General features: G+C 42.1%; 1 protein-coding gene across 4 annotated transcripts; it reads left to right on the forward strand.

Annotated features, from left to right (window-relative positions):
- Positions 1–1,526: 1,526 nt before the first annotated feature.
- On the forward strand, positions 1,527–20,022 carry N4BP1 (NEDD4 binding protein 1). Of its 4 annotated transcripts, none has more exons than XM_039721179.1 (7): positions 1,527–1,882; positions 4,291–6,047; positions 10,498–10,628; positions 11,028–11,124; positions 12,337–12,444; positions 14,076–14,183; positions 16,251–20,022. In XM_039721179.1, the coding sequence occupies exons 1-7, from the start codon at positions 1,640–1,642 to the stop codon at positions 16,585–16,587; spliced, it is 2,781 nt and encodes a 926-aa protein (XP_039577113.1). In that variant the 5' UTR covers positions 1,527–1,639; the 3' UTR covers positions 16,588–20,022. The 4 variants fall into 4 exon arrangements, with proteins under 4 accessions (XP_039577113.1, XP_039577114.1, XP_039577118.1 ...); XM_039721181.1 differs by having other exon boundaries at positions 1,874–2,003; XM_039721180.1 differs by lacking the exon at positions 14,076–14,183.
- The last annotated feature ends 492 nt before the right edge of the window (positions 20,023–20,514 follow it).

Below are 20,514 nucleotides of genomic sequence, written 5' to 3' on the forward strand. Positions count from 1 at the left end.
AAAGAATGACTTCAAATTCAGATTGGAAACTGTATATAGCAATACCCGGACATAAGCTTCTAGCAAGATTTTCCTATGGGCGAAGAACTGCAAATTGTCATTTGCTTAAAAAGTTCTAATAGGGATACAAGGGGATGTATAAAAATGATATTTCATATTTCTGTATTAAGCCATTCCTGGTTTAACATACAAGTAGATTGAAACAAAATATGTGCATTTCAATGCACAACAATAAAATATTTCTTTTCCCTTTGGAAGCTATATGTAATGAACAGCTCCTAAAATCTAACCTCACAGTGATCTAAAGAGATGGCCAAAACAAGCAGGAATCAAATAGTTCCAAGGGGAACTTGGAGGATACTAACCTGTGTCTGGGATGGTATGAAAGGAGGCATTTACTCCTTTGTACAACAGCTGCTCCGTATTGTCAGCTCTAGGCACTCAAAAGTCAGCAGCACAAAAGTGCCAGAGATACTTTTTAAGACCCAATCTTATCCTTCCCGTCTCTTTAACAGTTTGGGGGTGGAGAGAGCTAACTAAAAATGCGTCCTCTATATTTTCCGAACTATCAGAGCTAAAGATTTGGGGATGGGAGCTACACTTCTGTCCCCTGCCGTCAGAAGGGATAAAACTTGCATTTATTTTTAAATGAAATCCAAACTTGCAACAGCAGAGCTGGCTGTGCCAAGAGTGTGTTACACCAAGGTTTCCCTGGCTGCGGTCGCGGGGTGGGGAGCAGCCTCTCCGCGGGGCTGTGCCGGGCGATAAGGGTCACGGGGAGTGCTCCCGTTGTCCCGGGACACACCGACGGGAGCGAGAGGAGCCGAGGGGCGGGGAACACCGGAGGCGGGGCCGGGGAGCCCGGGAGGCGGGGCAGAGAGACCGGGAGGCGGGGACAGGGAGGGCCGGGCCGGGGAACGACCGGGAGGGCTCCGTGCAGTTGCGGCTCCTCAGCAGCACGGGCAGGGAGCCACTGGAGAATGGAGGCCGCGGGCAATGCAGCTCCTGCGCTGGGTGACAGAGCTGCTCAAGGGACTGGAGCATCTCTCTTACGAGGAAAGGCTGAGGGAGCTGGGCCTGTTCAGTCCCGGGAAGAGACGACTGAGAGGGGACCTCACTAATGTGTATCAATATCTAAAGAGGAGGTGCCAGGAGGATGGACCAGGCTCTGCTCGGTGGTGAAACCGATGCATAGGAAGTTCCACCTGAATATGAGGAAGAATTCCTTTCCGGTGCAGTGGCTGCGCCCTGGAACAGGTTGCCCAGAGAGGCTGCGCAGGGTGGAGGTGCCCCAGGACGGCCTGGGCGCGGTGCTTGTGCCGTGCGCTCCGGGACGGCCCTGCCCGGCCGGGGGAGCACTGCTGATCCCGTGCGCTCGGGGACGGCCCTGCCCGGCCGGGGGAGCACCGCTGACACCCGTGAGCTCCGGGACGGCCCTGCCCGGCCAAGCGGAGCACCGCTGACCCCCATGCGCTCCGGCACGGCCCGGCACGGCCCTGCCCGGCCGGGGGAGCACCGCTCGGCAGCGGCTGCGGGCGGGCGCTGCCCGGCGCCGTCGCGGGCCGATGACGCGCGCGGCCGGTGCGGCGTTTCCCGGTGTCGCTGTTCCCGGAGCGATGGGAGTGCGCGCCCCGCGCTGATGGCGGCCCGCCGCACACCGCACGGCTCCGCGCCGGAGCCCCGTGTGGATGAGTTCACCGTCCCCGCCGAGAAGAGCCGCCTGCTGGAGCGCAGCCGGGACCGCATCGAGGGCTTGTTCGAGGTGCGGCTGGCCGTGCTGGGCGCGCAGGGGGACTGGCGGCCCGCGCTGCAGCCGCCCAGCGCCAGCGCCAGGATCTGGGTGCAGCTGGCGGGCTGCACGAAGGCCGTGAGCAGCGCCAAGGTAGGGCCCGGGGTGTGCGGGGTGTGCGGCGGAGGGCCCGCCGCAGCGGCACGGCCGGGCCGGGCGGGGACAGGGTGGGGAAAAGCCCCGGGAGGAACCCGAAACGGCGCTGCTCCGGCAGGTGGGTGTGCGCCCGGTGCCAGGGAGTCTCCCGCCGTGTTGACATAAGCGCAGGGAATAAAGCGAAACAACTCGGCTGGGAAGTGCGAAGTTCACGGGCACGGCGTTGGGAAAGAGTCCGGCCCGCGGCTGAGGGCTCGCACCGTGGGGATGGGCCGAGTTTTGGTTTAAAGAGAGATTAAAATGTTTCGCTTTCCTTCTTCCTCCCGGAGTCAAGAAATTCCTCGGAGTTGTTTGGGCGTTGCCATGTTTTGCCTTACAGAGTTCACTTATTCTGTGGCATTTGGCAGCTCGTTGGCAAAGCTCTCAGTGACGCTTAACGCAGCTGCTATTTCCTTCTGTAGAAGTTGTCAGACCTGAACAGCCTCACCAGGCTGGAGCAGATAGTTCTCTCCCCAGCCCAGCTCTGATGAGTTCAGAGCGCTGCCTGTGCTGGTTGTGTCTCGGAGGGGGCAGCAGTTGCTGTGGAGTGTCTTCAGGCGTGTTAAATGTCTTGCACAACTAACCTTTGGGGGGAGTTTCTCAGCAGTGATGCTGAAATTGATATTACTCATAATGAGCCTGGCAAGCACAGCTGTTTGAATCATGTGATGAGCGTTTTGGTGTGAGCCACAGCTAGGCTGAAGGTCCCTTTCCAACCCTAAATCTCGATATGCGGGTGTTGGTCGGTCTGTTTGTTTAACTACGCTCGGATGTTCACGGGGATCCGGAGCGTGTGTTTTGTGACTGATTTCAGACTTGGCAGCCCGCTTGCAAACACTTGATTCGGTAACTGTGTCATGCACGTGTTCCTCAACATGTAATGCACTTCCTTACAGTGAGCTGTAAGGAAAATACTGTGAATATATAGGGGGTTGAATTATTTGGCTCTAAAATTTACATTAAATCAATTTGCCTGGGCTCAGAGAATCCAGAAACTGTTACAGGTAGCTATTCTTCTCCAGGCATCTGCAGCACAACTTCCTTTTTTTCCAGGAAATTAAAGCACAAGAAATAAATAGCGCAAGATTTCCGTTTTCTAATTGCTGCTTTTCCTAACAAGATAAAAAAAAAATGTTTTCTACTTTAAAGGGTATGAGAAACTTGATTTCTCTTATAGGTAGAGCAGTTTTCAGACACTGTCTGGAGTAATTATTGTATAGAGAGTACAATTGCTTGTCTTCCCTTGAAGGGTTTGGTGCTAGCAATTTGTGTTGTAATTTATCAGTCACAGGTGATGTATACGTTCTCTATTGCTACTTAGTTAAAAACGAAAGTTCCTAGATTTAGAGTAGCCTTTTCACGAATTGTGTTATCTTGTTGCTCTGCATAAGCAGTCATGTGATGAGCAGGGCGTGGAGAGTAGCCCTGTGGGTTTTGCTGCAGAAGCACTTTGTGCTGATATGCTCCTGGGGCAGCCTGCCTTGTACCCGTGATGATGTAACTCCAGGTGATAGGAAATTATTCATTACCTTCTGGTGGTTCTCAGCTGCGTTTAAAAAAATTAATGTTGGAGAGTAAATATATGTAGTGTACATGGGAGTCTGCCAATACAGTGTCTGCAGCTTAGAAGCTGGTTTCACTATATTAAAGAATTTTAAGCACAGAAGGAGGCAGTTTGGGAAAAATAATGCTATCTGGAAGAATAAATAGTATACTATATTGACAGAGTTTTGAACTGTTGACACATTTAAAACAAGGTAGTATAGTGAATTTACCGATTTACCTGTATAGCTTACAGGTGGCAGAAATAGCACTGGGATTGATTTTTTTGGGGTTTTTTTTTTTTTTTGTGTGTGTGTATTTGAAAATCTTGAGCTTCAGGAACACAGAAGTATCTGGGGCCTGGAAGTTTTCTCAGTCAGTAACAAAAATATAGGATGGCTGCTGGCATGACAAGCCTTAGGAAATGTACTTTGAAACTTTTTAGAAGTTCAGGTTTATGGACTAAGTAGAACTCTAGTGAAAGGCATTTGTTCATGAAGAGCTCTCTGTGACCAAACAATAGGGATAAGAAAATAAATCTCTTCTGTCTTTTAAACTGTTTGATCTACAAATTAAGTTACCTGTTGCTATCCGATATAAACAAGAGAATATAAAAGAGCCTTCTATGAGATCTATTTAAAATCATTTTAGATATTGGTGTTTTATTTCTATTGTCCTGTTTACTGGTAGTGTTGACTTTCTGACATGACTTATGCTAAGTTTGCTTTGTTTTCCAATGTTTCTGTCCATTACTGACCTAGTAAAAACCAACTGGATATATTAGGTTTTCACAACTATTCACTCTGCTCTCTTTCTCCTCTTAGGAGTACATCAAGGGAGTGTGTGAACCTGAGCTGGAAGAAAAGGAGTACTACCCAAAGGACATGCACTGCATCTTCGTTGGGGCACAGAGCCTGTTTCTCAACAGTCTTATTCAGGATACCTGTGCTGATGTAACAGTGCTGGAAATGGGATTGCTCAGTATTAAGGGGGGTGCAGAAGCTGTTGTTATGGCTCAAAGTCACGTGCAGCAGTTTGTGAAGCTTTTTGAGAATAATGAAAGCTTATTAAACGACAATGAATCAGAGATTAAAAAGCAGTTCAGACAATTTGTGGAAGCACATGCAGATAAGTACACAATGGATTTACTGATTTTGCCTAGTGCACTAAAAAGAGAGCTCCTAGCTCTTACCCACACTGCTGTTTCTGAAGCGAAGATTGACATCATAGATCTCACAGGCTCTGAAAGCCCACAGCAGCTTGGACAGAACAGCACCTCCAAAGTCATTGCTGCAAACACAGAAGGAAGGGCAGGTGGGGAGGAAGCAAGAAGCAGTGCTGGCACACCTGTAACTGAGCTTACAAAGCAAATGGACACTGTGTTTTCTGATGCTTCTGAAACAAGATTTGTTCCCATAAAGGATCCTCTGTTAGAGGCAGTGGCCTTTAAAGAGAGGCAGTCATGTAAAAGAAGGTCCTCTGATGAGGAGGAAAGGCTCCCTAAGAAGCATTTCTCTTTGGAAAATGATCCGCAAGTGAAATCTGCTTTACATAAGAATCCTTCGGACCCTGGTGCAGTTATTGATCTGGTTTTGGATAGCTGCAATGAATCAGATGGTCCTACTTACTGCCTTAAAGAAGGTGATGCTCTCACTGAGGAAATGGAATATAAGATTCTTGTGAACTTTTTCAGAACAATGGGATATTCCCAAAATATTGTAGAAAAGGTTATCGGTATCCTAGGACAATCTGTGGAACCATTAATATTGCTAGAAGAAATTGAAAAGGAAAATTTGAAGTTTAAAAAAGAACATGAACAGTCATCTAGTCAAAAGGCTAGAACTGTCAGTCTTCCTTTAGGAAATAATGTAAGTAATTCACAAAAGATAGAAGACAAAGGCATTTCTAGGAGTAAAAGTCCACTTAAATCCAGTCATACTTCAAAGGAGGCAAAAAATGAATACCACCAAGTAAGAGATGATCCAGACACACAAGTTGATGCAGAAGAGAAAATGCATAGATTGCTATGTAAATCCCCTCCCAGCAAAAATTCAGTTCTGGGCCATAAACAGAGAGATGTTCATGCCCCTGGTAAGAATCACAACTCAAGGTCAAGCAATATAGAAACTGATGGTGAGGTAACTTTCAGCACTGTGCACGCTGGAGCTCTAAAGGATGTTGGCTTTGTAGCCAGAGGGAGCTCGGATGTGCAGCATATCTCAAGTAAGAGTAAAACTGCATTTCAGCAAAAATCTGCAGGGCCCTCAACGGTACAGAACAGCCAGCCTGGTTCTGAGGAGCAGCTGGGACACTGCAGCTCTTCTCAAGCAAGGCCTCTCCACCAGCGCCTCTCCCAGACCTCACATGGTGACAATCCTGTCCCAGACCGGTTACTGTTTTCACAAAAACACCCTTCAAATCCAGACAGAGACACAGTGGGACCACATCCAGATCATTCAGTTACTGGAGTTCAAAGATTTTTGGACTCTCTGAAGAAGCCATACAAACTGGAGTTGATAAATGAACCTGGAAAACCATATTTAAAACATATCATTATTGATGGAAGCAATGTTGCAATTTCGTAAGTATGGTTCTTTTCAGCTATCCCTTTATTAACAGTTCAATGAACTTTCAGATTAAATGGGGGCTAAGAGGTTTCAGTGGCATGTGTTAAGGTTTTGCTAGCTAGGTTTTTGGTGTGCATGTACACAGTTGTGCCATTTCAGAGTAACCTGCTTTGAATCACCAGTGTTCAGCTCAATGTAACATTTCAGTCAGAAGTAATCTCAAGGCAAGCTTTGCTCTGTTGCAATCAGTGTTATGCATGACATTTAATTTGTTTTGCCAGTGCCTAACAACGAGGCTAAATTATTGTCAACTTAAGTGGTTTGGATTTGGGGAATTGTTTTGTGCTCTTAATAGCTTGTAGTTTTAAAATGGAAGTTATCATTTAGTAGTAACATATTTCTCCTCCAACAGCATTGCATTGCTTGGATTCTGTTATTTTTTGCAAATGTATGTATGTATATTTACCAGCTATAATGCATTACTGAGATTACACTATTTCTTTTATGCGCCCCAGTGGATTGGCTGCACACACCCCACATTGCAGTAGGGCATAGTAGCTGGGTGCTATTGACCCACAGTCCCCCAAAAAGGTTATATAACAACTGGTGCCTTCTACCCAACCAAATGAAAATTGGTTATGAAATGTAAAGGACAGAGCTGCCTCAAAACAGCAGACCCATTGAGATATTAACATGTCCTACTAAATAATCAATGCTTGGGAGCCAGTTGCTTTGATCATGTAGGTATTCTGCAGCTTTCCTCTGGTTAAATAAAGCCTCATTCATTTCTTGCATTTCATAAAGTGAAGAGTTGTTTGCAAAATTGCTTTGAATTGTTCTCAATTCTACTTCTCAATACCTTGAGAACTGCTTCCATGCAGTTCAGTTCCATGCTGGTTCAGGGTTCTTTTGGCCCCCTTTTTTGATGGGGGTGTGGGTATTAATGCATCACCCCTTGCTTAGACTAATGCTATATGGGTTCATGAATCAGTGCTTGCCTCATGTCATAAGTCTAACAGTTCAGTTCTATGCTAGTTCAGGGTTCTTTTGGCCCCCGTTCTTGATGGGGGTGTGGGTATTCATGCATCACCCACTTGCTTAGACTAATGCTATATGGGTTCCTGAATCAGTGCTTGCCTCATGTCATAAGTCTAGAAAGCTGCAAAAGCTGTAGAATATTTTCTTTTGGCACATGCAGCACGTTGTTCTGTTATCACGTTGTCTCAGGTTGCTTGTGGAATGAGAGAATGCCCAGAGTTTACCCTAGCTGCTAACAAGTATTTTTTTTAATTACCTGGTTTTGTATGCTGGAAACAGGCCTTTTGAGGGCAGACTGCCACATCCAGTTGTTGGATAATTTAAATTTTATTAAAATGTGGAAGAAACTCAGAATGAAAGAATAATTGAATGGAATTATATCTTCCTAGAATAGTTTGTAAATAATATGTACTTGTGGTGGTGCATCCAATCAGAAACATCAGGTGCCCAGACAAGGTGGGAAACAAAGGGTAAGCAATTATCCTTTGAAGCCTTGGTAAACTATTTACCCGAACCATAGCCCAAATGGACGGGCACCATTGTTCCTGTGCTTTGGGGAAGAAAGCCCAGGAATTACCGAGTTGGGTTGTGGCTGGGGGGACACTTACTGCTGGCCAAAGTCAGTCATCCTGTGGCCCTGTAGCCAGCAGTCCTGAGTCCCTTTGAGCTGTCCTGGGGATCAGCAGCTGTGCCAGCACTCCCTGGAGTGGGACACTGCTCAGAGCTCGCAAATCCTCACCTTTGTCATACTCAAGAGCACTGTTCCTGGTGACAAAGCTCCCACACACCTCTCCATGCTTCCTGAGGTGTGACCCTTTTCTGTTGGGAAATGCAAAGGAGCTTGGTGTGAGCATTTCACTGACGCTGAGTGCAATTTGTTGATGAGTTCCTTTAGCACAGAGAACTAGGTGTTCACACTGTGTACCTGTGTGTGTGAATTGATCACGGTATGAATGGCACTGCCTCAAATCTACAGTTAAGTCGTTGTTATAACTGTAGTGAGCCCTGTGGAATTGCTTTGTCAATGCTTAAGTATTCGATGATTAAGTGCTGCTAAACCCTTTTGTACCCTTATCTTTGCACCCATATGCTTTGCACCCTCACCCCCTTCTGCATTCCTGCTTCTGTGTAAATCAGTACAAACTGATTCTGATTTGATCTTTGTATGCCCTAACCTGTGCAGTAAATAATGAACTTAGTCTTCACAAGTTCACAAGAGTGAACATTGCCTTCAAACTCTGTAAAGCCATATTTTCACAAATTCATATCAAACCCTGCCTTTGGCAATACCTTTGACAGTGTTTCTTTAAGCAGCCAAACCACTCATTTGCGACAGTATTTACTTTAGGTACAAACCAAAGGGAAAATGTTACATGTCCCTTGCTCTTTGCTGCTTGTGATCATCTTTGTTTAATTTAGGAAATACCTTTGTGTAGGGTCTTCACAGGATTTTAAAGAACTGGGACAGGCAAAACCAGTATTTGCAATGGCATTTGGAGAACAGATGCAGTCTTTGTGGTGGATATCTTGAAAAGATCATCTTGCTGTGGTGATTTGCTGTCCCTTCAGGTGTTTATCTAACTCAGCTAAAACATTTCTTATTTAATTTAATTGGGTGACATTTTTTTCATATTATAGTTTACATTAAATCTACATGTTATTTGATAAAGTTGCTGCTATTTGTATGTTTTTAAGTTGTAGCAGAGCAGGATTTTGTGATCATTCAGGACAAATTGGGAGCTGGTTTTCTAAGCTTCAAAACCCTTAAAAAACAGTACATGGTAGTTCAGTCAGCTTGGAGCTCTAAAACAGGACGATGAACAAGCAGAGAAAGCATAAATTTTGACATGAATATTGAGACCTCTGCATTTCTTGAAGTCCAGTTGAGAAGCATTAATGAAAATATTTTAACAGAATTTTCCATTTTAATGAATAGGATGCCTAACTTAAACTTTAAATGCAGTCATCATCCCACTAATTTATATCCTAGAAGATACCAAGAGTAACTTTTCTATGAAAGTTGCCTTCCTTTTTTGACTGTTCTTGACACCAAGAATGCTTTTTTTTTAACGGCAGCTGTGGCATAGTATTTTTTTTTTCCCTCTGAAAATTCTATTTTTTTGGCTTTTATATTTTGGATACGACTTATTCATTTTTCTGCCTTTCTACATAAAGAACTTCTCTCAAAATTCAGAGAACCTTAATAGATTTACATTTTGATAAACATATTTTTTACAGAATTTACAAAACTGGAAAAGGATAAATGAATGCTACCAAAGGCTGAGTTTCACTGTAAAATATTTTCATGGAAATCTTTTAAAGACCATTACGGTGGGAAGATTTCTTGGTAGGTTAAACTAGGGTTTAAAAGTAGGATTCTGTTCAAAACTAACAGGCCTTACTATTGGGGTTAATAGTAGCTAGTTAATAGCAAGTTAATAGCACTTGCCTATTATTTGGGAGACTGGTTTAAAAAAGGAATACCACTTGCTCACTTATTGTTAAAAGTACTTTGTAGTGATTTGACATCTAATTAAAAACATAGATTATGCACTATTTTGCAAGAAATGCTTTGGCTGTTCATGCCATCAGTGCTCGATCAGTGTGTCTTTTCCAGGGAATCATATCTTTGTTTTGTCTAAGTGTAGCCTCTATGGAAATGCTGGAGTCTGGTTAGACATTTAATTGTGCCATGTGTTTAAACAGGCAAATAGGGTCATAGGGATAATTCCAGTTGGGAAGGGCCTCACAAAGTCATCAATTCAAGTCTTTGTGTCCCCTCATTTTAGGCAGGTGCTGGTTTTTCTGGAAAGTCACTTAAGGGAGTTGTAAAAACAGATAATGAATATCTTAATTTTTTTCTCAATTAAAAAATATAATGCCAAAATACAATGTTTTGAAAATATTTCTTCAAAGAAATTACATTATTTGCTTCAGAACAATTGTTCAGACTGTTGGAATGAGAGAGGAGGCCCTGATAGTTATCAGAGAGCTGTTCTGATGTAATTCTTGGTAATCAGTTGCACCAAAGGTGTTCTGTTTTGTCGTAGGACTGTATTTGGAACTACTGCACTATTGGATTGTTATAGTTTTAATCTATACTCAATAGAGTTCAGAAACCATCACTATGGGGCTCATTTTTAAAGCGAAACCTGCTTCTGATTATTCCATTGTTGTTGTGCTCAGGAAACTGAAAGGAGACTGAGCTATAAAGTTGCAAAGTGATGTATCTGTTATCTTCTTCTGCTGAAGAGCTCTTTCCATTTAGAAGATTCCTTATCTTTAACACCCATCTGCCTTTTCTTTTCCTGAGGCTCTATGAGGGACTTTCAGCTTCACTTTGCAAGGTTTTGTTCCATTTTCTTTGTTTTCCTGGTATTAAAACCCTGGTGAATTTAATCTCCCTTCTTTTTGTTTCACCCTCAGTCATGGTCTAAGGAAGTTCTTCTCCTGTAGAGGAATTGCAATAGCTGTTGACTACTTTTGGAAACGTGGCCACAGGAATATTACTGTGTTTGTTCCACAGTGGAGAACAAGACGTGACCCTTCCATTACAGGTGAGGGACATTTCCTAATGTTTCCTTAATTAAACCAGACTGTAACCATTTCTTTGGGACTTCTGTGAAGAATGAATGGAGAAGGAATGTTTCATCAAATGTTGAGCAGGAGCAGTCTGGCTGCTCAGCATGAGTAATTTGCTTTCCTTACACAGTGTGAGACCCTGAAATGCTCCTTAGGCTGACAGGTGTGCCATCGTGCCATCGGTGGAGGCCTTTTTGGGTTGGTTTTTGTTTGCTCTTTAATTTCTAGTTTTGACCTCCTCTTCCCCATTTTTATATGGTATGAGTAATTCTTCAGCTATCAATGACATTTCTATAGCTTAATTGGTACAAAAATAGCCAATCTTATCTCTGGTAATTTTATCTCAGACTAATTGTCAAATCATGTTTTAACAGAGCAGAATTTCTTAACGCAGCTCGAGGATGTTGGAATATTGTCTTTAACCCCTGCAAGGATGGTTTTAGGAGCAAGAATTGCTGCTCATGATGACAGGTACAGAATATACGTCGTTTTAAAGTCTTCTTAAGCATCTGACTAATGCTTGTAAAAGCTCAATATTTCATGAGCAGTTCTGTTAGCTAGTTCTGCAGCCTTTCTAGACAGAGCTATGCATCCAACCTAAGACTGAGTTTTACATCTGTTACATTATTTCACTGTTGTAGGAAATGCTACTATGTATTCAGAAAGTCAAGGAGAACTACAAATTTTCATGGCAATTAAAAAAAAAATTGGCTGGCTGAAGAAATTAATCTTCCAGTAATGTTTTTATGCTTTCCTGGTCATCACTCTATCCCTGAACTGCCTTTATTCTTGGGGCACAAATCAGCTGCTGGTCAGTTAGTTTTTTAGCTCCATTTTCTTCTTGATGCCGTGTTGGCACACAGACCTTGCTGTGTATTTAGAGCAGTGTATTTGCAACAATGCATAAGCCAGTGAACTTCCAAGTTCATTTGACCACCAAAGACCAACTTTAAAATGTGGGGATCATCTGTCAGTGAACAAGACACAGTAAGCTTTAGGAGTCTGTGGGAGTTGCCTAGTACTTCATTAATGTTTTATATATACCCAGCCTTTCATAAGGGATGCTGTGGCAGTGCAGTTGAGATTACTGTGGAAATAAGTGTTGTAATAACATATTTGCACTTTTGTTAAAAGCATGCACTTTCCTTTAAAAGGACACCATCCATTATCTTGTGGCTAGAATTGTTTCAAATGGCAAAAAATGTGTTTTCAGAGACATTGTAACAGAAAGCAAACATATTTTTTCTTAATAAATCACTAGTTGTTTTGCCATAGTTTAACAGAAGACTTTTTAAGCAGAACACAGACATTAACACTAAGCAAAAAAGTGTATGGAAATGAGTTTGTGTTGGATTGTGGAATAACTGCACAAAGCATGCCATTTACCTGTCCAAATATTTACACCATGGGGTTTGGGGGCTTTTGCTTCTGTGGGTTTGTTTGCTTGGGTTGTTTTAATGGGGAAGAAAACATCCCTAAAGACTGCTGCACTATATAAGGAGTGCATGCTACCAAACACGTTGTAAGTTTAAGGTGGGTAAAACCAGTAATTTCTGGTAATCAAGGTGCTTGTTTTCATGCAAATAGATTACTTTGGGATGATGAAATGTTTCATTTTCTAAGTCTTTGGATTGTTTTCAGCAAAACAAACTATCTTAGTGATCTTTGAAATTAATTTTACAGATTTTTATTACACCTTGCTGCTAAAACTGGAGGTGTTATTGTGACTAATGACAACTTCAGAGAATTTGTGACAGAGTCATTTGCCTGGAGAGAAATTATTCAGAAAAGGTAATTATTGAATTTCTGTGAAATCTTAAAAGGGTGGCTGTCCTTGCAGTTGTAGGCATTCTACCTACACGTGGGATTTTGCTATCTTTAATTAATCTGTCATGCAGTTCTGGTAGATGCAAATAAAGTACTCTGTGACTCACTGTGGTGATTCATGGCCTTACGGTCATGTGTTGAGTAGTCTAATATCCTTGTTATTCATATATTCTGTCATGTATGTGTGTTAATTGCTCTCATAAGCAGGAGCTTGGTGTAACAGCATGTGTGTCACTTCTGAAGGTCAGTGTTGGATCTTGTTTGAGCAGTCCACTTTCACAGCCCCTCTTGTCTGGAAGCTCATTTTTTTTCAGGGAGACATGATAGCTGATGAGGATGTAGTGTCACTGGTGTTGGATCTTGTTTGAGCAGCCCCTCTTGTCTGGAAGCCCATTTTTTTCAGGGAGACATGATAGCTGATGAGGATGTAGTGTCACTTTTAATTATTTAGAATCAATCACTCTTTACTCAAGTGGGACAGATTGTCACAGCTAAACAAAATGAACTCTTGTAGCATATCCATGTAGCCATTTCCCTGCAGTTGGTCTTTGGGTTTAGATGAGTTCACTTCATTACCAGATATCCCTGCTTCATCTTGTGGACTTTGTTTCTGCTTGTTTCTTCTTGTTTGTTGGGTTTGGGTGTTTGGGATTTTTTTTTCCAGTTTCAGTTAAATCAGGTTATTTTACTGCTGAGGTGTGATCTTGTTAGTAAAATTTCCCACTAATCCCACAGTGTCCCTGACATTTTCTGAGGGTGCATCTGTTACAGTGGCTGGAGTCAGTCTAGCTGTAATGAAATAAGGAACTAAAAACATCCCCTGGATTCTCACAATACAGCTGTGAGACCATGGAGTTGATGCTGGCTAATCATGTAGGCATTTACATCATTTCTTGAGTGAATTCTACCCAAGTCAGGTTCTGTTCTTCCACAGAACTTTAGCAAGAATACTTGGTGTGGCATCTTGAGTCTGTGGTTTTTTAAGAGGTTATGTTAACGTCTGGTATTAGTTTTACTTCTGGGGAAATTCCACTGTAGCAAGTCTTCTCCTTGCAGACAAATTTCAGTTGAACTGGATTGTGTTGTTTTGGTTTTTTTATGTTGATTTCTACCTGTCCCAGAGTGATTCCAGAAAAACAGTTTTGTGTCTTAACTGTAAGCATTTGATACTATATTTGCTAGTTGTGTGGCATTCTGCTAACACAAGCTTTTCAGCTACATGACTGAAGATCCTTGCAAGGAAAAGGAGTTAGAACAACCAAGAAATCTCTGATCACCTAGAAAATTCCACAGTGATCTTGTTGCAAATCTTCTGTCATAAAACAGTTGCTGTAAAAAAAAAAAAAAAAAAAAACAGCTCCCATGGAATTAGACAGGAATTTCTGTCATAAAACAGTTGCTGTAAAAATAATAGGGAGAGTTCACAGCTCCCATGGAATTAGACAGGAAATGCTGGTTGTGTCTTAGTTGGGTTTACTAATTAGTCTTCAGGGACTCCTGAGGTGGTGTCTGCTCTAAGGAAATCCGTCCTGTGCTACAAAGGTGAAGGACAACAAGGGTGAAATACCTTGTTATTTAAAAGAACTCTCTTGCAGGTTGCTCCAGTACACTTTTGCTGGTGACATATTTATGGTTCCTGATGATCCTTTGGGAAGAAATGGACCCAGATTAGATGACTTCCTTCGAAGTGAAGGCTGTTCTAGGTATAAACACTGTTTTCACTTTTGTTTGACACAGTTATTTCACATTTGAAATAAACTGTTCTCCTGCTTCACTCACACACCTGTAAAGCACAGTAAAGTTAAGCAGGAACACTGTAGCATGTAGCAGTTTAACAAAAAAAAACCCAACAAACCACGTGTTTCCTGTTACTTCAGTTCGTTCAGAAACTGCTGGTGACATTTGCCTCTGAGATCTCTCTGAGAGCTGAGATAAGTATGACAAAAGCTTCTGCTGAGATTTGGCTGTGGTGGCTTTCATGCACGGGTGTGTTAACAGCACCCAAAGGTGCCAGAGATGTGGGTATGTGTTGTTAATTACACTGATGTTACCTAAGACACCTTGGTTGGTCACTTCTTCCTAGTGGGACGATAGATGCTACAAACACCCTGCACTCAGGTTTTTTTGCTACAGGAGAGACACTTCATCTCATGGTTGAGGGTACCTTACTCTTGCCAAAACAATTTTGGAGGCATTGTTATTAAATCTGTTTGTATTGGAGTAATATAATTATTATAATTATAAATATTAATGAACAAATTATTAATTTAAGATCAATGCACTTTTGAAATGTGCACATATTTAAAGTATGAATTTGCTTTGCACGAACTGCCAAGATTTGAGGATTAGTTTGCTCTTTTGCACAAGAAAATAATATCCTGTTCTTTCACCAGTTTAGGAATTAGAAATGCTAAGAATTGAGGAGTATTGAGAGGGCTTTTAAAAACAAGGGAGGTAACTTAAAAATTTTCAATAGAAAAGGGAACCTATTCTTAAGGATTAATACAAAGAATAAGCAAGAATCTCATCTATTGTAAATATTTGAGGAAAGTAGAACATTTTTATACCATAGATTACAAGCTGATTTGAAAATTAGTGTGTTGACTTTAAAAAAGCAAGTGCAGTGCTAGTACTCCAGAAGGAAATGCTGAATATTCAAGCTCTCGTACAAAACCTTTGAGATGTTATTTGGAACACTGTGTTTTACCTGCCTGTGTCTGAGAGAAGTAAAATGAAAACTGAGCGTTCTGAGGTAGGTGAGTGTGATGATTGTAGAAATGGAGAGAGTCTTGTGTGAAGACCACAGAAGAGCTTGGTTTCTTATCTGTAAATTTGGAACTGGAAGTAGGCTTTGGTGTTTGTTTTGGGATTGGGCTGGGTGGGGGGGGACCAGGAAGAACAGAGAAAAGCTGCCATTGCCAAGAGTTAATTTAGTTCCTTCCCTGTGACTTTTCTACATGATTTAAATGATGCAGAAAGCATAAATGGCACCAGGAACAAGACCAGAAACTATTAGAATCTTCAGCACTTAGAAAACCTTTCCACACTGAGTAACTGGAGGTGTCATAACCCAAATGCTTTTAAAATAGAGCTCTGTAATTTAGGTACTGTTTCACTTGGTGGTAGGAAACTAGACTGTAACATGAGTTCCACTTCACATTTCTCTGGTATCTGCTGGCATCTGAAGTAGACTGACCTTCATTTTTTGTAGTGCTAGCAGTGCATAGAGTAGCAAAACTTTTTAAAGTCTGAAATGAATTGCAATAATTAAGAGTATTCAAATCCTGAGATTGCTGAAACATCTTCATTGCCCTGTTAAGGATACCATACAAGGGAAGTAAGGCCCTGATCTAAATATGAGCACAGCTCAGTCCAGAGCAAAAGTACATGAAGAATAGTCTTGTGAAGCAGTCTTGGAACTGGTCTGTCAGCATTTTCACATGCTCCACGTCAGTGTGCATGTGTTCAATGTATCTCTTTTATCTATACTTTCCTAAAATTTGCTGTAATTTGCCAACTAAGGACTCACAGCATATTGAGGCTATTCCTGGGTGATATTAATGTTAGTTGTGCCAGATTCATATATTGAGATCTGTTATGCCTCCTGTTTTGTTTCACTTTGAAAGAATGCTTGTCATTTGATTCCAGTCAGTAACTGGCTGAGCAGCAGGGAAGTTTGTTATACGCACTTGAATCTCTCTCATGTATAGAGAGAACTACAGCTAGCATGTCCTTTAGCTTAATTAATTAATTTTTATTTTGTTTCACAGAGATTCCTGGTCAACACACAAGGCTTTACAGAGCAGTGGACAATATTTTTCTGAGACACCCTCATTCCTCCCCAAAGTGAGCAGTAGCAGTCGACAGCCTGGGGGCAGAGTGCACGATGATGATGATCGTTCATCCCCATTGCTTCCACTGGAAGAAAACGCAGAGCCTTGTCCAGCAATTCCACCACAGAGATCTCCCTCAGAAACAGCCCAGCTAAGACAAGCCCTGATCAAAATTTTTCCTGACTATGATCAAAGACAGAAGATTGATCAAATACTATCTAATCATCCATTCATGAGAGATCTTAATGCACTGTCTGCCATGGTGCTTGACTGAATGCTTACACAGCTTTTATATCACAACTGCTCTGACTAATAATTATCAATGTGAAGAAAAATGTCGCTCTTTTATGTTACTTTGTGAATATTAAAAACCTAATTTTATTTGTATAAACAAAGATATTTTTGTGTATGTTCTGTTGCTAATAGATGCCTGGTTTTGGTAAATTAAAAACTGCTGCTACTACAGATTTTTAGTAATATTTTCTATGAAAAAAAAAAGTATTTCTGCTTCTCTTGAATTGCTTGTTAAAGCAGTGGCAGTACTCCCTTTTGAGCAGCGTGTTAGTACTTTTTATGGAACCCTTTTCCTGGAAGGCAGAATTCCTGTCACTTGGAGACCGGCGTGTGGGAGCAGCTGCCAGCAGGTGGCGGCTGTGGGCCCGTGAGGATCCCGGGAAGGGCGTGAAAGGCCAAGAAAATCCCTTTGCTCTTTCTGGCTGGAAGTGCTGTGTGGGGTAGTTGGAGGAGAAAGTGTAAATTCACAGCTCTCAGGGAGAGGGTGTTTTGAATTCTTTAAAAGGTCTGAAATCTACAATGATTTTTAAATTGGAAATTATCTTGATTATCAGTATTCGTTCAGAATAATTTTAATATCTTTAACAATTGCACTGATGCCTTGTCTGTTCTAAGTGTGAATGGTGTGGTGTTAACAGAATGTGACACTGTCAGTGTAGAAATGGCTTTTTTTGTGCAGAGCTACAGCTGTAGTCAACTCCACCCCTTTAGATCTGTTCTGGGATCTATCCCAAAAGCAAGGTGCAAAAAAGGAAGATAATTTATGAAAGCTGACCAATAGGACTGCTTTCTAGAGCAGAGCAAAGTCAAGATTGTCTGTATCTCTGTACACACTTAAGTCTGTTACTCTGTCCTTTTAACCAGTCTCTGGTGCCAAGTGTTCACATGAGTAAAATCAAATTAGCCTGTAAAGAAAGTGAGCCTACATTCAACTTCTGATGTACTGAGTCTTACCCTAAAGCATCAGTGGCTTTCTCTCCAGTTCCACAGGGTCTGAAATCACTGTTTATATGCAAAAGAGCTGAAATATACTTGAGGAACTGGGGCTTTTGGAAGACTGTTTGAAAGACTTTTTTGCGTGGCCCTTTCATGTTTTGTGAAGTCAGAAATGGAAGGCAGTCTTGCTCTTCCCTGAACACAAGCAACCTGAAAGAGAATTGCAGCAAGAACAAAAAAGTTTTAGGAACAGTAGTTACAGCTTCTCGAAAATACAGGTGGTGATGAAGAGAGGCCTTTAATGTTTCTGCATCCAAACAGGCAAATCTAAATTATTCTTTATTCTATGTAAGTGAGCGGGAGATTTGCTATTCAGGTGGGCAGAGGCCTTCTGACCAGCACATGTTTGCCAAGAACTAGTTCATACCTGTGAAGTGTTATGTAATCTCCGAGGTCTAATCCCATAAAAACTTAGGCAGGTTCTTGAAGCTTGTTTCACTGGCTATAGTTGGTATAATTTTAATAAATAGTAAGAGAATAAATCACCAGCTCCCTGACACTGCCTGGGGGGCCTGTGTACATGTGTGAACATGCTCCTTGAAGAACTTGTCTTCTTTTCGTTGGGTATATCCCTGATTGCATATGTTCTTTTCACTTTATAGGTGCTAGTGTGGGGGTATTAATCTATTGTAATCTTTATTTCATAGAGAATTGCTTCATGGAGTTGGAAGGGACCCACAAGGATCATCCAGTCCAACTCCTGGCCCTCACACTTCAACACTCCCACCCCGTGCCTGAGAGCATTGTCCAAATACTTCTCGAGTTCTGTCAGGCTTGGGGCTGTGCCCACTCCCTGGGGAGGCTGTTCAGTGCCCAGCCACCCTGTGGGTGAAGAGCTTTTTGCTGATCTAACTTAAATCCCCCCCACTCAGCTTCAACCCTCAAGTCCTGTCACGAGAGCCAAGATTTTAGTACTCTTTCTGTATTTCTCCAAAGTGTGTTTCTGAAGCATGCCTCGTGCTATTCGACCTCAGTTGCTGCAAAAGCACAGCTAGAAGCAGTGTTTGCAGTGGAAAATACCGGGGACTTTCCCTTACGTGTGAGTGACCCGGCATTTCCCTCTCGCTCCCTTTAAAGTCCTGAGACTGATTCCTGGTATGAGGCCAAGTGCAGGATTTCTGTGACACATACAGCATTTTACTGTTAAAAGGGGTGTTTTCTCTTACGTCTTAAGGGCATGTAATGTAAACAATTTCATTGCAGTTGTCAACAAGCAAAGTTCAGAGGAGTCCCAGTAGTCGGTGCTAGTGCTGCTGTTTTCCTTCCTGTTTCAGTTCCTTATTGGGGTAGCTGTGTTTTGGAAGAGCATTTCTGAACCAGAGAGAGTGCCTGTGAAAGTTCCATGACAAACAGTGACTCACAGTGTCTTTCTAATACTGGCAGTGTTTCCTTCTGTTTTGCAAGCTTGCGGGCTATGTTTGATATGAATGCCTTTCCTGCTAGAATTTTGTGTAGCTGCATTAAATGCTATTTTTAGATCTGGGGCTGGTTTATGTTCTGGATGGCTCTGTTTTATTGGAAAGGAGTAGCTCTGCTATAATTCATGTATAAGACCTGTTATTTTCACAAATACAGTTTAGAATAATAATGACTTTGCAGATTCTGAGACTTAATCTGCTGTCTGCTATTTGGAGGAGTCCGGTTGTATAAGCAGGTGTTTCTCTGATGTGTTCAGTTTCTCTTTTTTATCACAGAATGGAAACCCAAGTGCCTTACAACAGTGTAACTCACGGTGTTCAGACTGTTCCTGTCCTTCCTGACTGCTACTCTTTGTGCTCAATTTTGTACATAAATCTACCACTTTTGTATATGTTGGTATGTAACTCTGTGCATACAGTGGAAATACTGCAGTGCTCAAGTAGATGGTGTAGACAATGACTTTTAAAAAATAGATGGATTTTAGATCTGTACATTTTTTAAAATGTGTATTGTATGCATTTATGTTTAGAATGTGGTTCCATTGTACTGTTCAAACTCTGCTAAGCTGCGTATGACAATCCCAAATTTTTGCTGTCTGCCTTGTGGCTCACTAAGTTCTGTCAGATTGCATTATATAATTTTAAATGGCTAATTCAAAGGAAGCAATTTTTAAGAAGAAACTGAGTTTGAATGCACTGGGTCCCCTTTTCAGCTCCACTTTAGTATTTTTAACTGTTTCAGGAATGATATTTTAAGTGTACATAAGAGAAATAAAATATTACATATTTTTAATTAAACAGAAACAAGTCCAAAGACATCGTCAGAATTCTGAAATATATCCATTGAGTTTTATTTTACTATCATTTTTCACTAACTATAGGAATAATTGTGATTCAAATCCAAAGCCAAGCATAATTTTTCCCCCTGTCTGTTGAATGAGCGTGCGATATTCAAAGTATTGAGTCTTAGTATTGATAAGATAAAGATTTGCTGAGCAAAATATTAAGAGTCTATTCATCAAAAATAAAAGGCTGGCTTGCATGTGCTTTATACAGAACACAGGCCGTTCTCGGTGAGGAGGTGAATCCGAGGGGTTGATTCCCGGGTGTCCGGCCCGATGTCAGGGGACAGGAGGTGGCGCCGCCGGCCCGGGAGAGCCGGGCCCGGGCTGAGGGCAGCGCCGGGCTCGGGCTGAGGGCAGCGCCGGGCCCGGGCTGAGGGCAGCGCCGGGCTCGGGCTGCGGCGTCCCGGTGCTTTACCGTGTCCTTATGGCGTGGGCTCCCCTCGCCTCTCGGCTCAGGGACTCTGAGCGCTCTGGCTCGCTGGCAGTTTGTGTTTGATAGGCGCATGAAATTGGTGGTAATGTGTTTACCTTTTATATTAGCTCCTTGGATGCTGAAGTGCGGCCAGAAGCCTGCTGTTTGAGCAGTTCTGATTGCCAGGAGTTTAAGATACCGGTGCATGAGAAATTATATTTAAAAAAAAAAAAAAA

The sequence above is a fragment of the Passer montanus genome, unplaced genomic scaffold (genome assembly GCF_014805655.1).
Source record: "Passer montanus isolate IOZ18808 unplaced genomic scaffold, ASM1480565v1 scaffold45, whole genome shotgun sequence".
NCBI classification, from domain to species: Eukaryota; Metazoa; Chordata; class Aves; order Passeriformes; family Passeridae; genus Passer; species Passer montanus.